At 44.5% G+C, this 10,144-nt stretch overlaps 1 protein-coding gene and 1 long non-coding RNA gene across 3 annotated transcripts; one reads left to right on the forward strand and one right to left on the reverse strand.

Moving 5' to 3' along the window:
* Positions 1-477: 477 nt before the first annotated feature.
* On the reverse strand, positions 478-8,136 carry LOC123069684 (uncharacterized). Its single transcript, XM_044492614.1, has 10 exons — positions 7,379-8,136; positions 6,222-6,358; positions 6,041-6,103; positions 5,135-5,224; positions 4,616-4,781; positions 4,041-4,227; positions 2,770-3,605; positions 1,186-1,770; positions 979-1,044; positions 478-885 (listed from the first exon to the last, which is right to left on the reverse strand). The coding sequence occupies exons 1-10, from the start codon at positions 7,913-7,915 to the stop codon at positions 772-774; spliced, it is 2,781 nt and encodes a 926-aa protein (XP_044348549.1). The 5' UTR covers positions 7,916-8,136; the 3' UTR covers positions 478-771.
* Positions 738-9,761, forward strand: LOC123069685 (uncharacterized). Of its 2 annotated transcripts, XR_006432700.1 has the most exons (4): positions 738-912; positions 7,680-7,730; positions 8,455-8,862; positions 9,079-9,761. It is a non-coding gene; the product is annotated as an uncharacterized lncRNA (long non-coding RNA). The 2 variants fall into 2 exon arrangements; XR_006432699.1 differs by lacking the exon at positions 9,079-9,761 and having other exon boundaries at positions 8,455-8,965.
* The last annotated feature ends 383 nt before the right edge of the window (positions 9,762-10,144 follow it).

The following is a 10,144-nucleotide window of genomic DNA, read 5'->3' on the forward strand; positions in this document are numbered from 1 at the left end:
TTGGGTCCATCTTGCTCGCTGCATCCCCTCCGTGCTTGGGCGAACGAGCTCGACGGCCATGGCCAACACGCTATGCGGAGGCAGCGGCAGCGTGGCGGCGCCATGCGGGGACATGGGCGCCGCGACCACGAGGAGTAAGCAGCAGTAGCAGCTAGCTAGCAGCGGCGCCGGCGGCGGCAGCTAGCTAGCGAGCGAGAGACGCAGCAGCAACTAGCTAGCTAAGCGTAGCTAGGGGCTGCACCTCGCGGCTCGAACAACGGGGCTGCGGCGGCAGCTCGCGTGGAGGCATCTAAGGTCTGGTGGTGGCCGGCATCGAGGCGTTCCGCGCGAGGTCGTGCATGGGGAAGACCATGGCGGGAGCTGAAACTTCCCTCCCGCCAACCGTTTCTATGTTTTGCAGGTTCGTGTAAAAAAGAGCTCAAATCCTGTAGATATGAAAAAAATGGGCCGTGGTTTGAAGGATCCCAAAACAAATCCGGACAAATATACTGGATGTGTTCCAGCCGGCAAGTTAGCCTCCGTCCTAGTTATTTTGTCGGATGGCCCGGTTTACGGGATCCGCTAGAGATGTACAAGAAAACTTGATCACGTACTATTGTGCTTTGTACTACATAGGTAGCCTCTGTTTTTTTTATAACAAGGTGTACGTTAGCCACGACTAATCAGGTAGGTAAAGTAGTTGAGCATTCAACTCGTATCTTGCGCGTATGCCGTTGAAATAGAGTTCCAGCTCCGCGCTTCCGCCCGCTTCCTTCCCACCGGCGCCGCCGGCTACGTGGCGACGGCCGTCCAGTAGCTTGTCATGCAGGCGCTGGCGGGCGTGCCGATGATCCGCGCCCACTCCCACCCGCCGCGACCCTCCGCCGCACGCCGCAGCTCCGCCAACTGCACGCCACAAAAACCAAAGCTCCGGTAAGCATTCATTCACCCCCCTGCTGCACCTGCACACACGACCGTGAGCCTTGCCTTCTTGCTTACCCGGCCGTCGCGCAGTTCGAAGACCACCGCGTCCTCGGAGAACGGCACCGGCCGCACAGCCGCCACCTGTTCGTCGAATTGCGTAGGCGTCATTAGCGACCCCGTTACCAATTACTAGTAAGTAGTAGTAGTAGCAAGCGAAGAGGACGACAATGACACCGCCGCAGTCAGTTGTAGGGTGCCGAGGTGTTGGTTTGCCGCGCTGACCTTTTCGTCGCAGCTCCCCCTGAAGCTGCTCGCGTAGTGCGCGTCCGCGGCGCCCAGCGTGGCGCAGCTCTGCTCGCCGCCACCGGCAACGTCCGTCGTCGTGCTGGATGGTTCCGACGGGTGCCCGTGGCTCGTCCACCTCCACGTTCGCTCGTCCAGGTGCCGCAGGTAGACGTGTCCGTCGGACCCGATGACGAACAGCTGGGTGCCGTCGAAGCACGGCCCTGGGGCGACCACGAGGGTCACGTCCCGGTGGGGCGTCCCGTGCTCTACCCACTCCCACCCGTCCTGCGGGCTGAAATGGTACTCCACGAGGCCCCCATGCTCGGAAATCATGAAGATGGAACCGGTGAGGGAGAGAGGGGACGGTCGCATCGCTGTCCCAGGGGATCTTGACAGGACGAGGTGAGGTGATTGGTAGTGCCTGTGCCATAGCTCTGTAATTCTGTTATACTGGTACATCCAACCGTTCCGGCCAACCACGAAGATGATATTTCTTCTAAACACCTCCTGATCCACGATGAATGCAACCTTGGTATCCGGAGGGCTGTGGCAGTCCTTCCACTTGAATTTACGCAATGCCACCTGAAAAGGTTTGAAATAACTTCTATTTTTAAGACAAGTCAAAGCAACTTAGTACAAAACATTATGTAATTTGGGATTATTATTTTTCCAGATGAATATATACCCTAAACTATATTGAGAGCAGAGCACATTTGAATGATGGTGTTGTTTGAGAAAAAAAAAAGATAATCATTAGCCTCCTCCTTTTTAGTGTGAAGGAGGGAAGAACAGAAGGGTGGTTGGTTCTCGATTATCATGACGATTTGTCCTAAATTTGTTAGAAGCTCATGTTTTTAACATGATTGCACCTGTAGTTAATCCGGTCATGATTCTTAACACTTTTGAGATATCGCTGATTTGTGTGTTAAAACTATTGCATCAGCCATATCTACCAAGTAATTGCCGAAGATCAATCTTCTATGAACTACCTATCCTCTGGAATATTAAAGGATATGAAGAAAGAGTGATTTGCTGCATTTCTTGTGATGCTGAATTTTGTGTGCACGTGTTCCAGTTCTCTAGCTATACTCCTATCAGTGAATTCTTAACTAGTTCTGTACTCTAGGTTAATGCATGCTTCGTATACATGGAATTATCTTGAGCAGAAGATTCTTAATTTTTCGTATGGAAACAGAAAAACTATTGCTCACTGGTCATTGCCATGCAGTGTCTTTTCATTTTTGGAGATACGCGGGACTTTGGGCAGGACATAAAAAAGAATGGCTTTTCCTCATAAAGGTGCATGCATTTAATCTTGGATAGTGCAATATCTTGTATGAAAGTGCACATTTTATCTTTTGTATAATATAAGACAATCCCAGAAGCCCGGTGCACGTAGCTCCCGCTTGCGCTAGGTCCGGGGAAGGGTCCGACCACTTTGGGTCTTTTGTACGCAGTCTTTCCCTACATTTCTGTAAGAGGCTGTTTCCAGGACTCGAACCCATGACCTAATGGTCACAAGGCCCCCCTTCCATAACAAGACAAACATTTAGTGAAATTAAAAGATGTTTGGACTTCTACCGTGAATTGTAGCAATCTGCCTCTCTTGTTAACAAAGAAAAGTGCATCATCTGTTGTCACTCTGCGTGATAACCCAGGGATGCCATCCCATGGAGGCCCACTTGCAACCTGTCTTCCCTTCCGCATTGCTGTGCAATTAATCCATAAGAGTTCGTCACCATTTCTTTCTCTAATATGTAAGTTCCCATGAAGATCGACAAGATACAAGCTGCCATTATAGCTTCCTAGTGTACCCTTCATGCCTGTGATGTGTTCATGTCTTAGCCATAGCCAAACACCATTGCTCTTTAGATATTCCAAAGTTAACCCGTTATCTGTTATGAGGAAAAGTGATCTATCTGCATGCATCACCCGCATATGGAAGTTAAGATAAATGCTTCGTGATAGAATGTTGTATGATTCAGTTTCATCACTCTCATGACTCTGACCATGCAGGTAGTGTTGCTTCTCTTCTGCTTTACGCCTTCTAGGTGGGGCATTGCTCAGGTTGGTTGGTTCCGTATCTGCAGCTACATTCATCGCTCCAGTAATACAGTTTGTAGGGCCATGCTCTTCAGTGCAATATTCTGCATTCCAACCTTCTGTTTCTGGTGTATCTAGGATAGACCACTCATACTTGTTTGGCACTTTCCTTCTTATGTTATTTTGTTGACTTGGACCAAAATGATCACCTCCCATGCCAGGTAAATGTAGCTCTCCAAGCCTACCATCATCTAGCTGGAATATCAATCTGCCAACTTGAATCTGTAGACCTCGAACACTTACTGCTACTTTTGCATGGTCAGGAGACATGTGATTTACCCATAGTCCTCTAATCTTATTGCTTGAAGCCCCACCTTGTCCAATGGAGAAGATAAACAATGTCAACTTAGTTTCTTCTTGGAACTTAAAGAATTGCTGTAGTAAGAATTGTATCGATTGGTACTTTGTTCAGAAAAAGATTACATGCAATGATATGGTCCTAGGCGAGAAGTTGAGAGTATGTCATGTTTATTGCTGACAAAAGAATAGTATACAACATCATATCATGACCTGAGTGCGGCATATGGACTTAAAGAAGAGTTTATTGTTGCTGATTCACTTTACTTGAAGGACATCCTATCTTGAACTAGCATATTCATAACTATGGTTCATTTTTACCTTTCAACTCCAAGAACAATTCAACATAATTACGTAAATTGTCCTGCTATATGAAGTTCTTCAAATTCATCTTTGATGACCTCAGTCACAAAAGAATAAAGATGTCAAAAGTCTAAGGAAAGAGTTTCCACCTGTATATTTTGGAAACTGATACTCAAATACTTTTCCTGTGGTTGTTGTAAAAAACATTGAAGTCACATCATTAGATTCATCCTGTTGAACTTCTGTAATTGAACTTAGTCTTTGACCCTTAGGTGATCCATGTTTATCCCACTTCCACTTTCTTCTATGCAAGCGCCGCTCCACTAAAAGACCATCCTGCCAATCTATAAACACCTTTAACAACTGAATATATCATAAATAAATATTTATTTTAATGGATCAGAGTCCCTAGGGTCATAGGCATGACATAATCATACTACAATAGCTAGCAAACTTTTTTCGTAGTTCTTTTCTTTTCAAATTATCTATAGTTAGTCGATGAAGCTTGAAGTTGTCAGTTTCTGTTCAACTGTGTGGATGATACTTGTTGCACTGCTATGGTTAACTTGGAACCGTCATAGTTATCAGGAACACACCATATATTGTTCCCAAATCGTAAAAAGCAAGTTCACCTTTGAAATACATAATATGCAAATCGGTAATGTTGCCTTGTTAGCTTTGATCCAGCAATAAATTGGTTATGATAATACAGATTCTTACATACCTTGGTTATCAGAAAGAGTGATACTGAATTAGAGCCTAAGAGACCATGCAAAGCACACCCAACAGATGAGCTCAGCGAGACATTCTTGGTTGTTTGTTCACTCCATATATGCTTTTTCCATGATGGCTTCGTTTCCTTATCAAATTCATATAGGTCTCCAGTAGAACTGCACTGCATTATCCCATGTTAGCACTGGTGTACATCAACAGTATATCAAATCTTGAACTAACAGCATAAATGAGTATAATGTTGTCTTGTATAAGAAGGTTGATATATTTATTGCTTAACTTGTCCTCCTAGTTATGTTTAATGGAACGAGTGAGATATGGGTAGAAACTATGTTACAGAAAGTTGGAGGAATACGTTTGATATTCCTTGAACCCTTTTGTTTCAGTCATTGACCAGTATAGGAGCAAATTGAGACTTCACTGAGCAAATCTTTTCCTTCTAGGGTAGGTTGAAAAGGTACCCCAACCCCACCCACCCCCTCATATCCTCAAATGCACATGCTAAACATACCTTACTGTGAACACGGTCCCTGGTCTTGCATTTTCAGCAGCAGATATATATGATACATCTGCTCCTGGAGGACGCCCATGGCAATTCCACCTATGCATCAGTAGCATTCAACCATCATTTTATTTGAAGCCATGGTAGTAGTGATAAAATAAGTTGCAAATAGTGTGATTTCTGTAAATAGGTTATAGGAAATTCTGCAAATTGTTTTTATTCATTCAGTTAACCAAACCTTTTGCCAAAACTTCAAAAACACTGTTGGCATTTTATAGTCAGGAAAAGAATATCTTAAAAATCATCAGCCCTTTATTCTACCATGCCATCATGTTTTAAGTAATTATGGATCTCTTAAAGTATGTAATATAGCTAATATTTCTTTTGAACACCTTTTCCATGAATATAGTATTTCAGGATACATAACTAATGATGGAACACACATTATTGGCCCCATATGCGCATTTAACCTTGTATTAGAATTTTAAAGTTCAAAGCAGAGAAGTAAATAGAAGAGGCTGCAACCTGCTTGACAGTAGACCTTTATACCTGTGACTCACAGTATTATAATAGGAACGTCTACTTGACCCCCTGAGTTATTTTTACTATTATAATGTGGGTCCAGCACATAAATAGCGTATAAATATTCGCCTTTTCTACTGATTTTTGTGTGTAAATACCACTTCTTGGAAAGAGGATCAAAATATCTATATCTAAGATCAAATATGACGTCTTCACCAGATTATCTACATATTGAATTAGATTTGTATTGATTCACTATATTTGAAGTCAGCCACAACAAATAGTCATATGTCAAAGCTTTTGGTGGGTTTCTTTTCTGTGGTTTACATTTGAGTTTTGAGCAAGATATTACAAGCATACAAGAGGATGAAGTTGAGTTGTGCTGAGTCATACCTTAGAGGCTGAAGTTCTGTGACCTCAACTAGGGACCCATTCGTGATAGACAGGAAAAGTTTCCTGATTGAGAAAGAATAAGTTCTTTCAACCACTGTTTGTTGGTAATTCCAAATTGACTAGATACCCGCATTTTATGCGCAGATGAACCTTACAAGGAAGCATTAGGGTAGAAATTCACCTTCCATTATGTGATACGACCCCATTTTTTATGTGTGTAGCTTGACTTTGTGTCTTCTCTCCAAGGTCTGTGAAATGTTGTTCATAGCTGAATGTCATCTCAGTCCAGATAGGCTGGGCATGTTCATTTAGCTGTAGCTGAAAATATGTAGAGTAGAACTATTAGAGTGAAAGCATAATAGCGACTTTCTTCTTTTCTTGAATGGGCAGTATTAGAAGAAAACGCCGAGATGGCGGGAGTCTTACAAGAGGGAAAAACCGAAAACCGAAAAGCATAACAGCGACTAATTTGTTTGCAACTGAATACATGCAGAAGTCTATTTCACTTGACGATATAGCATCTATGCTTTGCTGGATAGGATTGATGAGTTCATTCTGAATCGTATCACGTCTTCATGTTATATATCAGATACTTCAGATATGCAAATAGAATGACCTGAAGTCTTTTTAGAAGAATATAAAAAACAGGACAGTCTAATCATAATTCCATTGGTGCATACTAATGGATACACATTACACAAATTCTGGACATTGCTTTAGCCTTAACTAGCAGGAATTAATTTCCTCCATTGCTCCACTTATAACATTGGGTATGCAACTAGTGTTCCTCTGTTACATACATTTCTGTTTGACTTCTCCTGTATATTTTCCTTCACTCTCCATGACTATCTCCTCTGTCTTTTCTCAACATCGGTAAGTTCTGGTTGTACTAAAGTCACTACATACAGGTTTTGTTTCGAATGACACAATCTTTACAAGTAATGGAAGTAAATCGGATTTATTTATGTTGTAAAAACGGAAATTGCTAACTGAGCTCGAGCTCCATGGAGCCTTTTAAAAAAAAAATCAAAAATCAAAATTTTAGGTTTAAAAATTTCTGAAAAAATACAAATATACATATGGATATATAGTACTTGTCTGCAAAGTTTCATGGCGAAATACTTTTTTGTTTCGGGCATAAAGTATCACCTACCATTCCTCAAAAGAAAAAAGTATAAGCTACTGTTCCATTAAAGATCTCAAACAGTTCAAGAATGATGCAAGGGTGATCTTTGCGAGAAGCAGTAAGCTCAGTGATATGAGCTACTGTAGAAGATTATAACCCTAAGTCTGAATAAGCTAGAAGAACTACTGACTGTTAGTAGATGATATGCTTACCTGGTAGAGGATTCCAGCCTCGGAGAGAGCAAGGATGGTTGTGTTGACGATGAAAGTTGCTGTTGCATACCCAGCCGCTGTTGGAAGCTCATGAGGAGCAATCACCCACATGACCCCGTTCCAGAACCTCTCATAGATTGATCCACTTTGGCCTGTCACCCACACGGACGACTCTGACATCCTTGCCAAGGAGATTCTTTTCCTTATGGGCAGGAGGGGATCAGTATCCTTCTCTTGACTCGAGATGGAAGCACGGCCATGTTTGCTTTGTGGTTGCTTGATTGAGCCTACCTTTGTGCAGGTGCCGTTGATGCAGGACATGAGATTGAAAGGCATGCTTATTTCCACCCAGGTATTGCTCTGCTCCTGGTACTCCCAAAACTTATGTGTCTTCTGCTTAAACGCCGCTTCTCCCCTCGGGTTGGGATGTGGAGTGCACCATGAATGGGCATACAAAGCAGACTCCATAACGATAAGACATGCTACAAAACACAAAAAAAACGAGAGAAATCTGCAAGCTGGACCAGCCATGGCCATGCTGTAGATCTTATCCTTGGTGCCGATGCATGCCAGCGCCAGAGCCTGTCCTCTATAGCTGTGCCTGTGCGATCCTCGGAGAAGACCAAGTCTGGAGGCTAGGCATCATGAGCCTTTTATCTAAGTATAAGCAAGAGGAGGTATCATGAGCTTCTCCGGGGAGGACCCCTCTGTACTTGTGTGTGCTGCAGTTGGAAGCATATAAGGTATGCAGTGCAGTGCAGATAAATAAATATTTCGGGGGGGGGGGGGGGGGGGTGTGTGTGTGGAGGTATTACTGTTGGTATCTCGGTGCGAGCTATCAACTGCCATTCGATGAAGGCCATAAAGCCATTAGCATAGCGCCTTGGTGGTTTGCTTTCCTTTTCAATAATGCTTTTCCGTCTGTAACTTTCTCACCCGTCCTTGTTAATACCTCGATAAACTATAATATCTGCATAGCAGATGGTTGTTGCACCCTCACACCCCCCACACATTTTTCAGCGCTTCTCGGCGTAGTGCTGGCCCTTTATGAATAACCTTTTATGTCTATAATGTAGGGGAGGAAAAAGAAGGGCGAGGGAATCTTGAATGTTTCTATTGGACAAGCTTTGTGGAATCTGATGTTTTGTATTCAATTGGATGGAATAAAGCTAGTACGCTTGTGCTGAAATCGTCCTTGTCTCCTGCTGCCTCTGAAGTCGATGGTTGCTTAGGAGTTCAGATGTCCATTTGCAACTTGCCAATGCTAACCACCACCGGTGACTGCAGGGTCTTGAGAAAGGTGAAAGCAGCTCCACATTGCTGATATCATACTGCAGAATTTTTCTTCGCCCTGCTTGTCATCACTTGCTGAATGGAATATCGGGGCCTGATTGATTGATCACCCTGAGAAGGTCTCGCTAAGGTTTTCGTCGCAAAAGAAGAGAAAAAAAGAAGTCGGCTAAACTTCTTAGGTCTGTGGGAGGGTAAGTGCAACGTGTGTTCTGCGTCACTCTTGACTTGCTGTTTAAATTAGTCCTTCTGTTCTTTCCACTATTGGTGGCAAGGAAATTCTTAATTCACTCGGTAGTAATCAATAGCTAAGTCAAAACATCTTGCCACCTTGTATTTTGCCTAGTAATTTGTGAAGTCACGCAAGTGATCTCCTCTAAACTAATCTGGGGTATTTTTTTTTTTGAAAGATCCAGCAATCGCTGGCTTCGATTCCATATCAAGCATGGAGCAGACAAAACAAGGGTTGATCCAAAGGATCAAGGATAAAATAAGAGAAAAATAAAGAAACCTTAAAGCTGAATATTAGGGCGATGTTTCACGATGGATCCCCTAAAGGGCTCAATGGACGTGCAGCCTTCATACTTCAACAGGTGCTAGATAAATCGCAAGCGGAGACCTGGTCGGATTTGAAATGAGCTCCTGCGACGCCCCTGGCGACCCGGTGCCCGCGGCCCCGCGGCCGCCCTCCCCGCCGTCGGTGGCCTCCCTCGCTGCGCCCTCGCCCCGGGCCTCCCCGGCCGCCGCCGCCCCCTCCTCTCCGCCCTCCTCGCCGTCTCTGGCGTTCCGCTGGGCGGACGTGGCGGAGTTGGCCGATGTGGCAGCCAGCCGCCCGGTTGTGCGTCGGGATCCCCCGGCTCGGTCGGTCGTGCCCCAGATGGATTCTGCGTCCCCACCCCGGTCCGGTTGCTCCGGTGTTTGATACGTCTCCAATGTATCTATAATTTTTGATTGCTCCATGCCATTATATATTTTGTTTTGGATGTTTAATAGGCTTTATTATACACTTTTATATTATTTTTGGGACTAACCTATTAACCCAAGGCCCAGTGCAAATTGTTGTTTTTTTGCCTATTTCAGTGTTTCGCAGAAAAGGAATATCAAACAGAGTCCGAACGGAATGAAACCTTCGGGGGCGTGATTTTTGGAAACAACGTGATCCAGAGGACTTGGAGTAGACGTCAAGAAATCAACGAGGAAGCCACGAGGCAGGGAGGCGCGCCTGCCCCCCTAGGTGCGCCCCCACCCTCGTGGGCCCCTCGTGGCTCCACCGACCTACTTCTTCCTCCTACATATACCTACGTATCCCAAAACCATCGAGGAGCACCACGAAACCCTATTTCCACCGCCGCAACCTTCTGCACCCGTGAGATCCCATCTTGGGGCCTTTTCCGGCGCTCCGCCAGAGGAGGCATTGATCACGGAGGGCTTCTACAGCAACACCATAGCCTCTCCAATGATGTGTGAGTAGTTTAC

The sequence above is a fragment of the Triticum aestivum genome, chromosome 3B (assembly GCF_018294505.1).
Source record: "Triticum aestivum cultivar Chinese Spring chromosome 3B, IWGSC CS RefSeq v2.1, whole genome shotgun sequence".
Taxonomy (NCBI): domain Eukaryota; kingdom Viridiplantae; phylum Streptophyta; class Magnoliopsida; order Poales; family Poaceae; genus Triticum; species Triticum aestivum.